This window comes from Bacillus rossius, chromosome 10 (assembly GCF_032445375.1).
Source record: "Bacillus rossius redtenbacheri isolate Brsri chromosome 10, Brsri_v3, whole genome shotgun sequence".
NCBI classification, from domain to species: Eukaryota; Metazoa; Arthropoda; class Insecta; order Phasmatodea; family Bacillidae; genus Bacillus; species Bacillus rossius.
This window is the reverse complement of record NC_086337.1, coordinates 8,889,904-8,910,246: the sequence shown is the minus strand read 5'-3', so window position 1 is coordinate 8,910,246 and position 20,343 is coordinate 8,889,904. Positions and strand designations below refer to the sequence as shown.

The window sequence follows — 20,343 nt, the reverse complement described above, 5'->3', positions numbered from 1 at the left end:
TTCATGAAACTCCGAGACAACTTTTCTATGCAAAATATTTCTATCGGGCCTCCATATCTATTCTATTGTAGGACTGCAGATGGAACTTTTATCTGTAAACTATATGGATCCGTTGTAATCGGCTCATGTGCGACAGGCCTCAAACTCAAGGTTGATAAACTAATTTTTTCACTTGTTTTGAAAAAGGAATGGCAGTCTGAGAAATGTGTGATAATTAAAATTTTTCCAAGATACAGACAAATACTCAGTACATATGTATAACGGTTTACCAAACGCAAACCAGATCTTTTTGGGAAATAAGGTTAGAAAAATTCAGAATTTTTTTTTACATTAAATTTTACAATATTGCATCAATTAATTATCTGAATGTTGATCAACCAAAATATTGGTTACAGATAGCATTCCAGTCGACAAATTAAAATGTTCATTCCACACAGTTTAGCAGCGATAAACTAAGTCTCAAGCAAAAGACAATTATTGATTTATTTTCTTAAAATGTAGGCTTTCTTTGATGTACTATTGCTCTTTTATGTACGGTATATATTTGTAACACATGTGATTCAAGATAATGTGTTGTGTTTATCAGTGTTTCTTTTTTCATATGTTTTGTTACTCTGGCACTGGTAAATTAGCTTTTATCCAAAAAAAATTAGTTATCCAAATCAGTCCCGAATTATTTGTGATAATTTTTCACTGTATATTAATTACAGTATCCATAGAGGGGAAAAATATAACAAGAATTTCCACACGTGCTGAAGGCAGCATTGATTAGAATTTCTATAATGAAACATTGGTTATTGATAAAGTATGGATGCTGCTGCATGCTTTATAGGCTCTACTTGTCCCCCTTCAAGCTAAATAATTTGGTCTAAAGGTCTGGAATTGTCGCATATCTGTAAACTGCTGTAGTTTGTTGAGAGATAAGTTTATTCATTCATTTGGGTGGGTGGTGTGTCCGGCAAAATACTTCTAAGGAGAACATGAATGCATAAAGTCTTTAAAACAAACATTATTACTTGCAAGAAATGTTTGTTTTTACATTCCAGTTTAGTTAATAAGTTGTCAAAATTATCTTTACCCTTAAACAGATAGGCGTATAAAAAACAGTAAAGCATAAATTATTCATGTAAGATTTTTCGCTTCTGTGATCGAGCCATCCAGAACTGTGCCTGAAATTTGTGGTAAGCCCCTCAACTTTGCATAAACGCCTAAGCTGTAGTTTGGACTTGAAGCCATAAAGGAAATTAGGCGATTTGTAAAATTTTGGCAGTCAATGACATTATAGAGTGTGAACGTGTGGTAATTTAGACACGTTCTGCAAGTTAGTTTGTTTTTTAAGGTGTTTGTGACAGAGGCCAAAAGAGTTTGGCAGGCGGTGGCAGTGTGGCACAAGCGATAGCAACAGTGTTACCAGAATCATACTTGCTGTTAAAAGCCATTTTCCTTTTGTCAGAGATTAAGGATAACCGAGACTGATTTTGCTGAAGTATGCCAACTTGGTTGCGAATTAAAATAAGTAGCATCACAGTCTTGCAAGTATTAGTCCCTGTGGGTGTTTTCTATAGTACATATTTAATTTTTTTGATTGCCAAGGGAACTTAGTAATTTTAGAGGCTCATCTAGGTGAGTCAAGCTGTTCACAAGAAGAGTAAATAAATCGCAAACTAAGCGAACTCGGAGAAGCATCGCCTTACAATGGTTTATTTGAAACCATTGCCAGGCATAGTTCATGAAGTTGCAGCAGAAGAGTGTGACGAGTGTTGGGGTCAACGAGCACGAACTGGGAAGCACAACTCCACCTCGAGTGAGCGGGTGGACAGCTGACGCCCAGGGCTGCGCAGACCAGCGGGACCAGAGTACGCACTTCGGGCTTCACAGAGCTGTCGTCACATCAAACCATCAAGCAAGCGAAGGGCTGGGTAATGACTGCAACATTTGGCGGTGATTACATGTGAGTAGCTTCTCAACTAGAATCCACACACCGTATTTGTACAAATAATTTTATGAAAATCACTATAGCAGATTCTACAGTCTGCTGATAACTTGTAAATATTTTCTTGTTAAATAAATTTGAATGAACAGAACATATTACTCACTGGCATTTTTTAACCTCACTTTCAGAATATTTTATTGTGTTTTCTGGTAAATTTTTACGAGTCTCGTATTTTTGTAAAGCGGTTTCCACCGGTAATTATAATATTGTAGGAAGGCCGAAATAACCTCAAAGATTGGTATCTTGCATGTTTATTATTAAGGACATACATAAATTTTTGCATTTATAACATTATTTTTCTGCCCCTTTAATGTAACTTCATATTGACAGTGTACCTAGACACCGTTGTTGCAAGTAACAAGGCAAGCCTCCTACAGTTGCATGCTAAGAGGGCACATAAATGTTATGTATGTAGCTATTGCACCATTAAGGTTAAAACACCAACATTAAGGCTCATGTTTATAAACAATATTGTCATTGTTTCAGACCTATCCAGCAGAGACCTCAATCAACTGAGATTACACATGTTATGCAACATGTCATTTCTGTTTTAACCAAAAAAAAATTGTAAGCACACACTCTTTCCTCTATGTCTTTCCAACCCTTGTAGCAAACCCTGTCATCAGTGATCAAAAAGGGAGGGGGGTGGGGTTTACACATTAATAGTCTTTAATAGTCTATGCTCTATGGTATTTTATAATACCAAATACACACAAATAAAACCACTAAAAAAAAGTCTTCAGGGGGGGAGGGGGATGTCATAATAGGCCACCCTCCATTTTTTACGAATGCAATCAGTGTAATCGTGAGAAGAATACATAAATAAGGGTTTTAGTGTATTTTTTAGAGGTGTGCGAAGCTTCGAGTATTCAAAGTCGAATCGAAGATATTTTTTTCCTTCCACTTTGGCTTCGACAAAATTTAACTTCGAGTGGAAAAGTAGATTTTTGCCAGAAACGTTTGGCCCGCTATTTGGATCATATATATATATATATGATATATGTATGCAGTGTATATATATATATATATATACACTGCCAAAATATCGGCGGATAATTTCCCGTTTATGTATACAGCAAATTCTCTCTAGTACGTCCCTCTTGTTAGCGTACAATCCAGTATAAAGTATAAAGCCGCCGGTACCTTGAAACGCCATGCAAATTAATAGGCATAATAAATATATAACGTACGTTTTTCAAAGCCCTGGATGGTAATTTCTCGTTAATACGTATTGTTTGCCGATATTAATACACAAAATATTAAACATTTTCTCATTTCATTCACAATTCTATAGCTTTGTTTAACGACAGGTCTTGTGGAAATTGTTTACAGATGTTTTCTTTACTTCGTTGGTAAAATGGGAGTTGCAGTGCTGGTAACCGTGCGGGTAGAAATTTCATTTGTATAAAAAAAGTCCATTTTTTGTGTGATTGGTGTAACAACATAACATTTATGCGGAATAATCAAGAGTTATAAATAAAAACGCCTAACTTTTTCAATTAAGAAAAAAATGATTCGATTATAATATTTATCCTACAAAATGTGTATTTTCGCGTTTGAATTTGTAGCAATGGATATTGGCCGATGGCGGCCATATCTGGCTAGGTACATAAAACGTGGATTATACGATGGCCAACGACTACTAATGCGTTTTTTGTTACCGTTTGTTTTCTGTTACGATGACCTAACCTATAATTTGTTTGTAAACATCATAGTGATACATTAAATCATAGCATTATTTTCAATGGTTTGTTTCAGACTTGTTTCAGATTGACATCTTTCGCAATCGTACACAAATGTAATACGTATACAACATTTATTTAACAGATCTAGTGGCACGTTTCCGACGCTAGTGAACATTTTGTGACGTTTCGTGAAGCTTGTTTAATGGCAATGTGACGACGTGGATAACCTGTGTATATTTTTATATTTAGTGTATTACGGCAGCATATGTAGGTAGGCCTACCCGTAGAAGTTATGAGTACCCAAAAGCGTGTGGGTATCAGCATTGCAAAAAACTAGAGATTCTTACAGCTGTTGACAACTGCAAGAAAAAGTGTGATGTTGCAAAACACTTTAATATTGCACCTACAACTCTGTCCACAATAATAAAAGACAGATCACAAATTGAATAAAATGCTGCAAAACTGCACCAGAAGAGGAAAAGATATAGCAAATGTATCGATAGTGACCTTGACAAAAATCTTTTTGATTGTGTTGTGCAAGCACGCTCTAATAACATACCCATCTCGGGCACAGCACTGCAAGAAAAAGCACGAATGGAGGCACTAAGGCTTGGAATTGACAATTTTCAAGCCTCAAATGGCTGGCTCGCACGCTTCAAAGCCAGGTGGAATTTAACTTTACTAATGAAAACCAGATGAATGAATTTTACAAATTTTAAATAAATGAAAAGTACTTATTTTTCCTGTGGATTAAGACATTTAACAGTACTTATGTAGTATACATACATTTTTTGAAGATGTTTGGTACAATGGAATTTTCTTTAGTCTATATAATCATGATGAAACATATGTAACAATTTTTTTATATTAAAAATTATGTTATTTCAAATCCTTCGACTTTCCTTCGCACATGCCTAGTATTTTGTAAATATTTAAATGAACCTTGGCATTTATTGAGGCGCGGCTGTTGAATCCAGCCATTCAATTGTAGTAATATTTTAGATGCCTTGCATAATAATAATAATAATAATAATAATAATAATAATAATATATTATTATTATTATTATTATTATTATTATTATTATTATTATTATTATACAACTTGTGGCATCCTTAGTACTGGCTTTTGAATTGAGCCATAGTGATACATTAAATCATAGCATTATTTTCAATGGTTTGTTTCAGACTTGTTGTATTGTAACTATAATACTTAAATATGCCCTCATGATTCTTAATGTGTGCCCTGCAAATGGTTAAAGATAGGGTTGCTTTGAAGAAATATTGGTAAAGAGGTCACAGAAATATCCCTTTAGAGTACAGTATTAATATTTTGATTTTGGCATTGCTCCATTACTATTTTTATATTCATGAACATTTTGAGAGCCGAATGTTTAGATTTTGGTACAAACATTGTATTAAGGCTTGCAGCCATATTCACCCTCATTTTCTTTTGTCCACGGGACATAGATGTAGCTTCGTATATTAACGTGGTACGTTTTGTGTTTGCAGTGTAACGAGTGTAGGCAGCGAGTCAGAAATCACCATCTGATGATTGCTACTTGGAAGTAATAAGAACTACTGTTTAGTAATAGAACCTTATGTCTGATTTTGTATCATTTTGCTACCACATGTTTATTGTAATGAAACATTCTGTTAACTTAACCTCTCGCATAATCATCCACCCATACATTTCCACAACAAACATTTTAATAGCCACTTATGAAAATACATTGCATTGGTGCTGCCTTCAAAAAGAATATTCAGTAGACAAAAAGAAATCTGAAACAACATTGCACACGAAAAAGCCAAAATAATAAATGTGTTTGAGTGAGGAAAGTGGAGGAACGGCCGCTCGCAGGTCTCTAGCCGGCCGGGTTGACGTCGCAGTCGTGCATGGCCCGCCGCAGCAGCCACCAGCGGTCCAGGAAGCCCACGTCCAGCAGGAGACGGGGCCAGTCTCGGGGGTGGGGCCTTAGGTGGGGGCACTGCGCCGCGTACACCCCCAGGCCAGCGTCGCGGGTGTCGGCCCACACCAGGCACAGCAGGCCCAGCCCCAGGCGACGCACCTCGCCCTTGTCCAAGCACGTGTTGGCGCGGTGCAGGTGCCGGCACGTGGCGGGGTTGCGTATGGGTGCTCCCACCAGAGCCAGCTCCTGGCTGCTGGCCTGCACAGCATCCCGGTAGCTGCGCTCGTCTGGGTTCGCACTGCAGCAGTACAGCGCACCAGCCACGCCTGCCACAAGCACGTTCAGCTTACAGTCAGTATGCTACACTAATTATGTTAAAGAATGTGCCTCTAACAAAATATTACCCAATTTTAACTAATGTAATGCTACATTTAATCTCACATACAAGAGCACAAAATTTATAAGTGGAACTATATTAGCAGAATGTAAATTATGATAGATTAATCTATGTTTATTCACTTCGTAATACTGTTGAGTAGGGGGAACATGTTCAGAAAGAATAGCTTAATTAATTCAATACAGTTTTATTTATTACTAATATTTAAACTATATAATAAATTAAAACACTTAATAAGTCTGTCCACAAATTAATCTCTCCATCCTCCAGTTCACACTTCACTCTCCCTACTGGCTCTCCCTGTCGCTTGTATCTTACCTCGCACCTCTGCACCTCTGCCCCAACACACTGTTCCACACTACCGACTCGTCTGTGCCATGACAGTCCCCAAAACACCAGTCTCCACGCACAAATCCCGTTGCTTGTCATCCGATTATCGTTCAAAAGGGGTCTCACTTGCCCTCTTCACTTCACTCTCCACTTCACTCCACTGGCTCAGAGGCTGGAGTCGCCGCATTTACACCCCTCAGCCCCCTTCTGGAATGGTCTCGCACGTCTCCGACATGTCGCGTCATCAGGGTTACCCTGAAGCCTGAAGCTCCCAGAACAAAGGCATCCTAGTAACGCCACTCCACGCTGCGACCCCCGGGAGCCCGCAGAACCCTCCAGATGGACGACTCAGGGTCGATGACAAGTACTGCGGAAGGAGGGTAGCGAGGCCAGGCCATTGATCCACCAAGGTGTGCGCTGCATCACCCGGGAAACTGCCGGCCAGATGACCGCTAGAAGGTCTACTGGCCCTCCTCACAGTCGTGCTCCCAGTACATTCGTAAAACTGCCCCCTCCAACAGGTGACAATGTGTTGCTGTTGTCCATGCTGCTAAGCCAAGTGGCAATTGTACTGGATATGGCCCACTTCTTGGCAGATGTAACATTGTGGCCATCCTCTTAACTATTTGGGGCCAAATGTCTGCTTTGAGATTAGTCTGTACCTCGTTCTTCTCTATTTGTTGCTGTGACATCTCCTCCCGGTGAGCACATTCCCGTTCTGGGCACTACCAGTGAACATGCCCCAATCCCTCACAGGCAAAGCACCGTAGGCGACTCGTGCTCCTTGAACCTGCAAATTGTCCTACTCCTTAACCTCATTACCGCATCCTGTTTTTCCTTAGATTTCCTTCCACAAGGAGGACATGCCCCCGTTCTAGGTATGCGAATAACCGTGGGAGGCATCTTGATGAATGCACTATACTATTCCAAGTAACAAATATACCAGAGTATTCCTATTTCAAATACTGTTCAGATGAGGATACATTCAAAATTCGTCATCGCAGCAATTAAATTCTGTAGTGTGTTTACTTTATATTGGCTTGTTGTGCTGTTTTATTTGACTGGATAACTGAGTAATACGTATTTTAATTTCTCAATTTTTAATCATGTCTGCAGTTTGTTCTCTAATCTTGAACAAATATATTCATCAAAATAAATATTCATAAGAGTTTCCATGGCCTGTGTCAAATTAAGACGCTATGGTTCAATATTTACAGGCAGAGTAAAAACAAGGCTAGACACTTCTCTCTGGAAGTATAAATATGTAGTCAACATAAGATACCAAACCTCATTAAGAGCTTCTATGATTAAGTGTATAATAATAATAATAATCAACCATGATAAATTCAATTCATAACACTCAAGCCTCAAATTATTTCCTGTTTCTCTATGCAGGAAGACAATAACTTCTTAGCACTCTTTTCAAGCTATGTCGGTACTGCTTCATTTCGAAGACAAATGTGTAATGCCATTACAATACATTTTTCTATCTGCAGTAATGAAAATGAATTCTTCCTACATAATCGTTATCTCTACATCAAAACAAATACAATGATTTACAAGCTTACATTACCGTATGTCATCACCCAGTCTGCATTTTATACTGCCTCAGCTGCAAAATATTGCAGTTACCCATGATTGCAAAAGTATTTACGTCTATTAACTAATAATAGTTTTCTTGATCTTACCAATCTTTAATGGACCTGCGTATAATAAAAAAATTTTCCTAGTGGCTTTTCCGAAAATTTACTTAAAACACTGTTTTTAGCACCAGGTCTCCGACCTCGAATTTGCTTTTTTTTTTTTTTAGGGCTTTTATGATCTTTACTGCAGCTCTTCTAATGGTAATATTTTTTAGTCAACCATTCAAGATCATCTTCGGGTAGCAGTGCTGGATTTACCGCTTCTGAACGTTTGAAGTTTTCTTCCTACGTATACATTGATTATTAGGTGGCATATATAAAAACCATGCTATAAAAATTTTAAACATAAATACTTTTGACAGATAGTTAATCTCATATTTCCCAAGACAGCTGCATGAGCACAGCCTTCAAGAGAGCAGGGGGAAGCACACACAAAAATTATAAAGCAAATACTAACACATATTATATGCATCGACTGTAAGGGCCCCACCCCCCAAAAAAAAATTAACTGTCAAGAGGGAGTTCAACCCATTTAAACTAATAAGTAATTTATGCTTTAAATATTATAAATTGTAACTGTTTGGACTTACGGAAACTGACAACCTAACGAAAACTGTACAGTTTGTATGTAAAATTACTTTCCAACAAACCGAATTTAAATAAACTTTTCAATATTCAACTGTGTAAAGTTAAGTTCACTCAACATTATGGCGGTAAAAATTACAGTCCCTCAAGTAATTCCCACTTGCAGACAACCTCCACTTGATTCAGAGTGCACCAGGCCCAAAGCCTGGGCGTACAACGGTAGAGGTTTTCTCTCTGGGAATCTATTTGCCTGCATCCCAACAGTTATTACTTGGAGACCAGACGGCCGCTGCTGTAGCTACTCTCAGCCAACGCATGAGCCCTGAGACCGAGCTGGTGGCAGACCAACTCCCCCCACTCCTGGCCTCAGGAGGCGGCTGAAGACATGCCCAGGAGGTTGACACCTCCCGGCAGAATAAACGTGCAGTAATGGGTTTTGTCACGAGACATTTCTAAGAGTTTTTTTTAGAAGTGACCTATGTGTATGTATATGTATGTGTGTGTGTATATGTGTATATATATATGTGTATATATATGTGTGTGTGTGTGTATATATATATATTTATAGAGAGAGAGAGAGTTACGAACATTAGCAAGGCCGCGTCGCACGCGGGTGCGCGCCGTAACATGAGATGTACCGTGCGCACCTGGGTCGCCGCTTTATCTCCCTCCAGCCCTCCCCACTCCCCGCGCGGCGCCCTGCCTTTGACACGTAACTGACACCGGACAGCTGGGAGTTGCGCCAGCCGCCGACACGTGTTTTCCAGAGATTTCTGCCGTCTGGTCTATAAAGGCAATATTTACACTTTATGGAAAGTAAATATTTAATTTCCTTTAATATTTATTTTGTTTAATTATATTTTATTCCGTATGTTTATATTTGTAATCTATGATTAATTCAGATTGTAAATTTCTTTGGTTATCGTTTTGTCTATGTATTACTCTATGTTATTTTTTTATTTTAAATATTGTCAAGGCTAGCATAGCAGTATTTTTTGAAACAACTAGTAATTTAAAGATGAACACGTCATTAATGGTTAGTAATTTTACTATTTTTTGTTTTAACAACAAACTAAAGAAAATCGTTTACTAGTGACAGGGAAAATATTCTTTTAGAACGAATTGAGACTTGATTAAGACCACAGCTAGAACGCAACGATTTTGACATTGTTTTATGATTGAATAGTTATGGAAGATTGAAAATGGTTATTAATGCCAATATTAACTGAGTTTTTGAGGAAAATAATAATTTTAATAGATGAAGATAATACTCAGACATCAAGATTTTAAATAATTACTTAAGAAGAGAAGTCGACAAAAATCCACGTTCAAGAAATCGCCAAATGACTTTAATTTGCTTTGAAACTACGAAGATTAAATGCTGTTTATAATTCCGAAGAAAGAAGAATCCTGTTGAAGATTGAAAAGTCGCAGTTCGAGCCCGGGAAGGATGAACGTCATGCAGTCCAGCCCAGTCGCCGCCCATAGTCTGAAGGATGGAGTCGTGACAGCGCTTATTCCTGCCGCACGCTAGAGGACGGAGGAGCAACACCAACATCGCAGTCCTGAATGAGTCGAACCAAGGAGTCTCCGAGAACCTACACATCTCGTGGGTATCCTGCAGCAAGGTTTGGTCCCTTACCCCACCACCCGAAGACTCGCTGAATATAGAAGTACCCTAGCGAATTACAATTTAAACAAGACGAACATTTTTCACAGAACTAGAATCTGTTATATTATATTGAATATTCTTTGTACAGAAAACCGATTAACTTGTTCATCTTTAGATTTACAAATCAAATTCCGGAATCGCGATCCCGATCTAGATAGTATTAACGAGTATAGATGGAATTTGATATTGGAATTACGTATTGCTATTTTGGTTGACTGGTACTGCAAGTTTCGTACCCAGTAGTCCAAGCTCTACCGGACTGAAGTTAGTTAAAATATATAACATCCATTGTAAAGATAATTCACTCAAGTGAAAGAATTGTTAGATGCTTTGAAGTGGAGAATAATAACAAATTCCATCTGTAGTTTTAAATAAATTATTTTAAGTTAAGATTATTTATATAAATTGTGATTTTGTGCAGGTCAAAGTGTATTGTCACGTCGTCACAAACATTACACACAAATATAAACCGTACATTTGAATTTGTTTACACTTCATTCCAAGGTCTAGTCACGATATTAGTATTTAAAATACTTTTGACACACTTTACCTTGACTTTCAGACACAAGCTTCTAGATACAATTCTTAAAACTGAGAGAGGTAGGTTAGAGAAACCGAAATTATTAAATATATTAAATAATTTCAATATTTACACTAGCTGACTCCACAGGACGGCTCGCGATGACGCGACAGGCCCCAGCCGCTCTCGTGAGTTCTGGAATTTCGCTGGGGCCAATATATAGGTCCGAGGACGCCAGGAGAGAGTCAGAGTCAGTTCGGAGTCAGTCTGAGTGGGGAGGGAGTTTTCCCCCGGCGGAGTTTCCGGGCGATAGTGCCGCGGGTGCGGCAGAGTGGCGAAGTCCTTGGACGAAGGTTCCAGGGCAGGAAGTGAGTGAGTTCAGTGGAGTCAGGAGTTTTCCCGCGGCGGAGTTTCCGGGCGATAGAGTCGCGGGCGCGGCGGAGTCCCGAGTGAAGTTCCGAGCGAGGCGTCGAGTGGGATCTCGGCGAAGGGTGTGACTGCGGCAGCGGAGTGTGGCGACGGAGTCCCGCGGCGGAGACCCACGAAGGGTGCTGCGGCGAGAGTTGCGCCAGAGGTGCGGCTCAGCGAGGTGTGTGGAACGAGTGACTGGGGAATAGACATTTCTTTAAGTGTAATTAATTATTTTCCATTTTAGAAGATTATTTGTATGTGACATATGTAGTGTCAATAAATAAAACTGTGTGTGATAAAAAATCTTCAATTGGGCTATCCTTTACGAACCCGCGGTAAATCGTAACAATATCTATCTCTCTATATCTCTATCTCTTTCTCTCTCTTTCTCTACATATATATATATATATATATATATATATATATATATATATATATATATATATATATATATATATATATATATATATATATATATATAGAATGTTGGTAGGTATGTATTATGATGCTCAACTCTGATACCATTTGACTTATTGTCATGAAAGTTGGCACATCAAAGTGTTTTTTCATGGATATGTTTTTAGCTATCAATTTATTTTGTAACTCACCTCTAGATGGCACTGCAGCGCATCAAATTCTAAACCGTTCAACCGATCGCCATGAAAATTGGTATACATAGATATTTGAACACAGGGAATGTTTGTTTTTGCTATATCCATTTTGCTATAACTCGCTTCAGCGGATAACCAATTCAACCGACTGCCAAAACAGTTGGTACATTTTGATGTTTACTGCTGTTAATCCTCAGTGACAACAAGGTGATTGTGACTGTGATTAGAAATTGGTGAGCGAGTTTAAAATGGAATATCATTTGCTGTCTGAAATACTGGACATAGATTTCAATAACCACTATTCTTTTGTTTGTTTACAAACTACATTTGTGTCAACTATCTTTGGACTTCTCATCTGTCAATAAACATTAAATATTGGAAATTGTTTAAAATGCTACTCAAAAAATCTAACATTAGAAGATCATCCAGAAATGTGCTGCAACAGTCAGCCAGTAGAGATGCTGGAAAATATGAAGTGCGAGAGTCACACCGAAAAACTAACCGGATCAGAGCCTCTTCTTAAATTATTAATTTTTAAAATTTATGTAATTTATCATCAATTTATACCAATATCAATAATACATAATAGAATATTATCAATATTAGTAACCTTTCATTTTTACAAATTGTTCTAAAATGCTTTATATATTCTAGATTACTTACAAACCAACCATTTTAGAAATACAGAGCGAGGTAAATAAATACACAATGGCAGGACGTCTGCCGAGTTCTGCCAGTACCATTTAATCTGTCAGTTTTTTTTTTTTATATATATATAATTACGAGCCACAAAACAGCTGTGTAAAACCATACATTCAGGAATTTTTTTACCTTTGTTTCAAACATTAAAAAAAAAAACAACATACAATTTAGAAAAAGGTTCATGTATTTGCTATGGGAAGCTGTAAATTTCTTAAACAAAAGACCCCACAATCACATCCTGAAGACAGTCTGTATATGCCTGATAATACTAAATTAATTTTAAACAATAAATTATATGTTTCCTTGTTTTATAACAAGTAAAGTACTCAAAACACAATAGGTACTTTGTTTTTATGATACTGGATGTACAAGTGCTGGCACATCACTTAACCAAACAATTGACACAAAAATGGGCTGTCTAAAGCAGTAAACAGTTACCTGCCAGTGTTAAGACTGCATTCTTAGGCTTTTCCCTGGACTTGGTGAGTGTTTCCACTGCGACTTCCTTGTAGTCCAGGTAGAGGTTCCTCCAGAACAAGGCTGCTCTAGACAGACAACACTCGTCCCAAGTGCTTCCCAATAAACAATAAATAATACAGTATGCCATAAATGAATAGTAACAACTGTTTTAAAGTGCTGGTTCAAGGTTACAATTAAAGAGTAACTCAAAAAGTTTTAGACAAGCGCATGTGCAGATACTGTTTTTTTCTTGCCTGAGCATAAAGCATTTTGTGTTCTGCAATTTACTAAGAGTGAATCTGTAATTTAAGTTCAACATGCGTTCCCCATTGTACGAGAGTGATTAAACGTCAAAGTCCTTAATGTATGTATTGATCGCAAGCTCGAGAATACAGAGCTCTTTTTCGCTGGCCTCCACGTTCACCTGATATGACATGCAATTTTTTCCTTTGGGGCTTTATAAAAGATTGTGTCCATGTTACGCCACTACATAATTATTTGCCAGAGTTGACACTCATTAATGAAGAAGCTATTGCTTCCATTACTCCGGACGTGTTAACCAAAGTGTAGGAAGAATTGGACTTTAGGTTGGATGTGTGCCGTATAACTAAAGGTGCACATATTGAAAATTTGGAAGAAATACTAGTTTGTTTGCCTTCAATTCGATGTAGGATTTTGTTGTAAATAGTCTTATGATTTACGATTTTGTTGTAAATGGTGTAAATTAAACTTTTATAATATACTTCCATAGAAACTGAGACATTATTTTATGCACACTCTGTATTAAGGGACCCCCACTAGTCATGGGGTGTATCTGTGTTAGTGAGGCGGGATGATAAGTGCGATGCTCGCTGGTGCTTCTAGCTCTTCTAAGCACAAGGCTCTGAACTGACGCACAGTCTTCTCATTGTGCATAGGACAACTGTGAAATCTGAGTAGTAACCATAACCTTATATGGCAGAGAAAAGAAGATAAAGATGTAATGCAAGGCTTTTAGGTGCTTTCAAGAATGGCTTTTTATGTCAAATAATAATTATGAAAACACACATTTCAGCCTATTTTCACTCTCCTAAAAATACAGTTGAAAAACTAAATACAGAAACAGAACTACCAATCTGCCTTCAGCACAATCTTATATGCTTTTCGTAAACATACCACACAGTGATATCTTGAGTAATTTGCTAATTGCGTGGTTTCTTCTCCTCTGCACGCCGTATATATGCCCAGGTAGACGGGCCCTTAAAAGACCTCACAAATAGACCAACCTTCATTTTCCCAGATCTAAGTGTTCACAGCTACATTAATTTTCAGGTTGTTTGTAAAATATATTTTTCTTCATTTTGAAGAGCATGAAGAAAAAGTTCTGAAATAGATTAATATATTTTTCTTAAGTTAATTCTTTTTATTTCATCCTAAAAAATATAAATTGACCTTTCCAACCCTATGCAAAATTTCTTAATACAGAATGTGGAATATGTCAAAAAAAAATGGGAATTAAAGTTCTACCCCACCTTAATAACACACCAAATAAACATAAATTGAGAGAAACACACAAAACTTTACACAAAATTATCAATGAATCTGTTTTGTGGCTCAAACATTGTCTTTTGAGAAATCTTTCAACTATTTGAATATTCTGCCAGACAGTTTGAAAATTTGCATTTGAATTTGCTTAAACAAACAGTTATTTAATTATGCTGCAAATTGCAGTAGTGGCATGTTTGAGTTACTTCTCCTTTCAATAATTTTAAAAAAAATGATTTTTCAGATTTTTACAGTTTTCTTATCACACAAAGATCACTACGAAAATTACAATCGCTCTAGGGGAATAGTTAGGTACGTGGTGGGGGAACCAGAAGAGGAGTGTGTGTAAGCAACAACACCACTCCAACGCACTAGCAGTCGAATGGGAAATGTCAAGCCGAAAGTGAGGGGGTAATTGGATGCTAGTTGTAACGGCTGAAAAAGGAGAGATAGAAACGACTGACGTCGTCCAGGGCTGCGCCCATCTGAGCCCGATGTGCAACCACCTCCCTCCCCTCCTGTTAATCCTCCCGGCTGACGTGTTTTTAAATAGCGCGCCGCCGCAAGAGGGCGCTGTAGAATCAGTGCTTCGCTCCCCAAGAAATAATAATACTGTGCAAATCTTTTGTTTTGTTCCCCAAGTGCCATATGTTTTTATATTCAAATTTATTGTAATTTTTATGTATTTCGTTCACTAACCACGTCCGCGGCACGACGGGAGACGGTAACTGTTCAGGGCGCTTAGCGCCAAACACCCCCCCCCCCCCCGCCCCTTCCTGCTACCTCTCTGCGGCCATTGCTCGCGCAGTCGCTTCCCGTCGCTACCTGAAGAAAGACGCTCCGTTCAGGCTCTCCGAGGACTTCGCCTTTGTGCGCCTATCGAGGTGGTTGGACCACAGATGTGCCTGTCGTGCCGCGAGGCGTTTTCATAGAGCGATTGTGTTTGCGTGCTTCGAGTGTTGTTTGTCGGCGTGTGGGGCGCCCTGAGATCCCACTGCGTGGTTTTTATAAACAGCGTGCTCGACACTGAGAGCGGGCCAGGTCAGTGGTTAGGGTAATTGCTGAAGGGGGAAACGAGTCACGCCGCCACACGGGCTACGTCACGCCTGAGACAGAGTCTTCTCGCCGGGTCCATGCCCCCTAGACACGGTGGCGCCCACTAAACGTACGTTATAAATACTACCAAATCCCCCGACCATGTCAAGACACAGCAGTGATACTACGGAATTCTAGTAGCGCTGCTTGTTTTTGTCTACTACTCAGTTTTCGTAACGGCTAACAGTTAAAGCTAACTTTTTTTTTTTTAAATATCCACAATTTATTTATTCTTGTAAAAAAGAGTTAGGCCTATTGATTTGTGCAATTAACTTTAAAAGTATCATTCATTTTTATGTGAATAGTGTGATTAAAAATGTAAAAAATATGTATAGACTTAAGAGGTTAGCTTTATAAGTGTAATTTATTTTGGTTTGTAAACACTGTGATTTTAAATGTCAAAAAGACTTATAGATTGTGAGATAGACTTAATAAGTGTAATTTATGTTCGATTAGAGTGTTTTTTTTTCCTTCTTTCATTTCATTCAGCTGAAGATCATTATTTAACATCATGCCTAAAACTAATAAATAGGCAGAAGCAGATAAGAGGTATTATCAAAGGCAACATGGGAATAAACCGCCAAAAAGTGCCTGTGAACGGATGTGAGAGTACAGGGCACGGAAAAAGGCTTTTTTTTTTTTCATTTGAATCATACCTGCATCCATACTATTCTCAATTATTACATCTTGTTCGATAAAAAGTACTAATAATTTATATCTGTCCGTACCTAATAAGCAAGAAGTTTCACTTCTGTCACACATGGACTCCACGCTCCACAATGTAAGATGCTGTACCAGTTAACATTTTTATATGGCTTCAGTTATTGCTTTAACTGGAATGAACAACTGGGCATTTTTAAAATTCGCTAAAATCTTAATACACAATCCATAGTTTAGCAACAAAAACTAAGAATAATTTCATCTTAAATGGTTTTTAAGTTAAAAACAAACCTTTATGTATATTACAGAACAGTTCTAACATTTGCTATTTTTAATAATTTAGTTTGCTAATAACAATTTTAGATGCCACAGCGTTGGTCAGTAAATTATGTGTTTTTACATGAGAGTGTACATATACCTACTTAAAATGCATTTTAAAATTTGTATTTTCAGGAAAAAAAAATATGTGTAAGAGTTGCCACTGGCAGAACACACAACACAACCAGGGAAGGAACCAACCCCAGCCTGAGCATCAAGGCACCACGGTGCACCGATACCCAGAGACACCCAGGTTCGCCCAAGTGTGAATCTAGTGGCAATATGCCAACAAAAATAATAACTGATTGTAAACTAGACTGAGCAACCATGGTTTTAAATAATTCTTAATGATGTAGGAGTTATTAAATTGTAAGCATTTAACAAATTAATTCACCCCTTGCGATATGGGCTTGCAGTTATCAAAAATAATTTAAGAAAACATTTTGGTAATATTTAGAATATTTTCAACAATTAAGAATAGGCTTGATGTTGTGTCTACTACAGGGGTGATTGGGGGTAGTTAATGTTTGTTTATTTCTTTTGAGACCTCATTTCGGTCACAACTCACAGTCTGAAACAAAAATTGTTTCAGACAAAAGTTCTAGATAATATTTATAAAGTTTAAAATAAATTTTAACATACTTGAAAACGAGTACGAAGACATTCCAATCATTATTGAGAAAAGATGTTTGCACGGACGGCAGGGACTCGCGCACGGTGCTTCCTGCGTTACTGCACAGGCAAATGTTCAAACTGTAAACTACTAGTAAACTGGAATTCTGTTGTCAACATTGCCTGCTGATTTCATATTTACTACCAGTTCAATACCTAGACTATTTCATTGTATTTTAATATAGCAAACCTAACCCAAAAAAACAATTCTCACAATATCACAGTATTTTTAATACATAATGCTAACCTTACTATATATTAAAAAGGTAAACACCCTCTAAGAGAATAATTGTAAAACTAGTCAGGAAATAAAACGTATTTTGTAATTTTTAATTAAAATGTTCATAAAAGAGGCTCTCCTTCAGAATTACCCATAATTTTGTTCCCCTAAAAGCTCGTAAAAATTTTAACATCACAATCTCAATAAAAAATTTAATACCAGTACCTACTTATGCCCATTTCAATACTTAAAAAAAAAATTTTTTTTATATATATATATATATATATATATATATATATATATATATATATATATATATATATATATCTGTCTCTGTCCCTCTCTCTCTCTGTCTCTGTCCCTCTCTCTCTCTCTCTCTGTCTCTGTCCCTCTCTCTCTCTCTCTCTGTCACTGTCTCTCTCTCTCTCTGTCCCTCTCTCTCTTTCTCTCTCTGTCTCTCTCTCTGTCTCTCTCTGTCTCTCTCTGTCTCTGTCTCTACCTCTCAGTCTCTCTCTGTCTCTGTCTCTACCTCTCTGTCTCTGTCTCTGTCTCTCTCTGTCTCTCTCTGTCTCTCTCTGTCTCTGCCTCTCAGTCTCTCTCTGTCTCTGTCTCTGTCTCTGTCTCTCTCTGTCTCTCTCTCTGTCTCTCTCTCTCTGTCTATCTCTCTGTCTCTCTCTCTCTGTCTCTCTCTCTCTGTCTATCTCTCACTCTCTCTCTGTCTCTGTCTCTGTCTCTCTGTCTCTCTCTCTGTCTCTGTCTCTCTGTCTCTGTCTCTGTCTCTGTCTCTCTCTGTGTCTCTGTCTCTGTCTCTGTCTCTCTCTGTCTCTGTCCTAATTTCCCCACAGTATATTTATTAGTTGTATCAATTTTAATGATTTGTAAAGAAGAGGTATCATGCACATTAAAAAATTTTTTGAAGTGAAAACTTCTGTATGAAGGTTTGGATAGAGAGTAAATTCATGTAAGTCGTCATCGACATGTTCACGTGACGTGTTAACAATAACACTATATCTGTTCAAATTGTGTTTTTGATCAATTATTTTTTTTAAGGTAAATATGTAGGGTAACGGTATATGCGAAAAAAAATGCTAAAAATCCGAAAATACTTTTATTCTATGCTCTTTCACTTCCTCTTTGAAAATCAACCGGCGGAGATAAGAAATTCCAAATACTTTAGGAGATATGGAATTTTTTAATTTTGAACATGTAGAGTAGCGGTATTTGCGAAAAAAAAATTCTAAAAATCTGAAATTATTTTTATTATATGCTCTTTCACTTCCTCTTTTCATTAAAACCAGCGGAGATAAGAAATTCCAAATACTTTAGGAGTATTCAAATTTTTAAATTTTCATCACAATACCTGTGAATTCAGGCGGCCACCATTGTTTCTTGTTTACGAGACGAGTATGATTTTTTTTTTCCCGCGACGTAGGTGAACGACTACATTGTTGCTTGTTTAGGAGTATCTATTAAAATCTGAAAATACTTTTATTATGTCGTGGTCTGGTCGACCAGTTCCTGACAATGCTGCTGTGCTGCCGGCTACTCAGGGTTCAGTAGAGAGGGGGTACAGGCCGCGTGGCCGAGGAACTTAGTCTCCAGAGATTAAATGAGAACAACTCTAATAAAGTTTGATGGTCCTTTATGCTCAAGACTCCGAACACTTTACATGGGGCTGCCACATTTCCGCCTGTGACTATTTCTAGGTGGGTCGAAACCCGGTTCCGCGCACTGTTCTAGTTTAAAAAAATTACGGGACATCCCGCCCATGATGACTATCACTCCCACGGTAAGGAATATAATTCTTATGACCCGCGCGTGATAGGATGTCTGTCTGACTGTACTCCGCACTGGCCAGAAAGAAATGAAAAAACACAGAACCTATGACTGCGAATGACCAGTTTGAAAAAATGAATCGCGACTCGCTCAAATTGAAAGCAGAACACGCGTGTGCGAATAATAAAAGGAAAACTCGCGACCGTAACTGCAAATCAACAAGCTCGACTGCAAAGTTGAGAAAACGTCTCCGCACGGCAAAAGTCTAGAACCTGTGCTAATACCGCGCCCGCTTGTCTCACCGTCCCGGAGAGGCGTCACCAAGACGTCCGTCGCCTCTCGAGCCTTGTCCACGACTCTCTCCCGCTAGGGCGGAGCGATGACACTCGCGTAACCGCTGTCTGCCGAGTCCTGGCGACGACTGCTTCCCACTCCCCTGCCGCACCTCAGCGCCCGCGTCTCCCCCCCTTTCTCCGCGAGCCCGCGGAACACGCTGATTGGTCACAGGCGGAAGCCGCGGCTTTGGCGCCCGGTGTACAATTAAAACTTATAAAATACAAAACCCTTCAATAAAAAATTAATTATAATAAAAATATACAAAAAACGTAAAGCAAAAATATATTTATAATAAAATAATAAGTCATATCCTGTAAAGAAACACAAGGTCACATGTCACCGTCACTTGCGTCGCACCACACACGCAAGAGATGGCGCTGGCGAGGCATAACGGGCTGAAGGAGCCGGGGAGACACTTGGGTCGAAGTCAAATGCCCCCCCTCCGACGAGGCCGTTATGTCCGGCAGCGCCACTCATTTACCCGCATGGACGTGATGCATTGGGTCGTTGTACTGGAACACTGACCTGGTGTGTCCGGCGTCGTCGTGGTGTCCGCGCTGACCATACCTGCTGCCATGGGGGCGGCCGAGGAGGGCGGCGGCGGCGGTGTGGCGGCACCTTCCGCGGCAGGTGTCGGCGCGCCCCAGGTGGCTCGCGTGGCGGGCGGCGGCGGTGTGGCGGCGCCTTCCGCGGCAGGTGTCGGCGCGCCCCAGGTGGCTCGCGTGGCGGGCGGCGGCGGTGTGGCGGCACCTTCTGCATCAGGCAGCGGCGTGCCCCAGGTGGTGCGCGTGGCAGGTGGCGGTGGTGTGACGGTGCCTTCTGCGTC

General features: G+C 38.9%; 1 protein-coding gene across 1 annotated transcript; it reads right to left on the bottom strand.

Annotated features, from left to right (window-relative positions):
• Positions 1–5,368: 5,368 nt before the first annotated feature.
• On the bottom strand, positions 5,369–20,275 carry LOC134535691 (mitochondrial import inner membrane translocase subunit Tim29-like; the record flags this gene model as incomplete). The annotated part of the gene is made up of 3 exons (XM_063374888.1): positions 5,369–5,912; positions 12,896–13,002; positions 20,085–20,275. Coding segments are annotated over 3 exons (669 nt in total), but the record flags the coding sequence as incomplete, so codon positions are not given.
• Between the last annotated feature and the right edge of the window lie 68 nt (positions 20,276–20,343).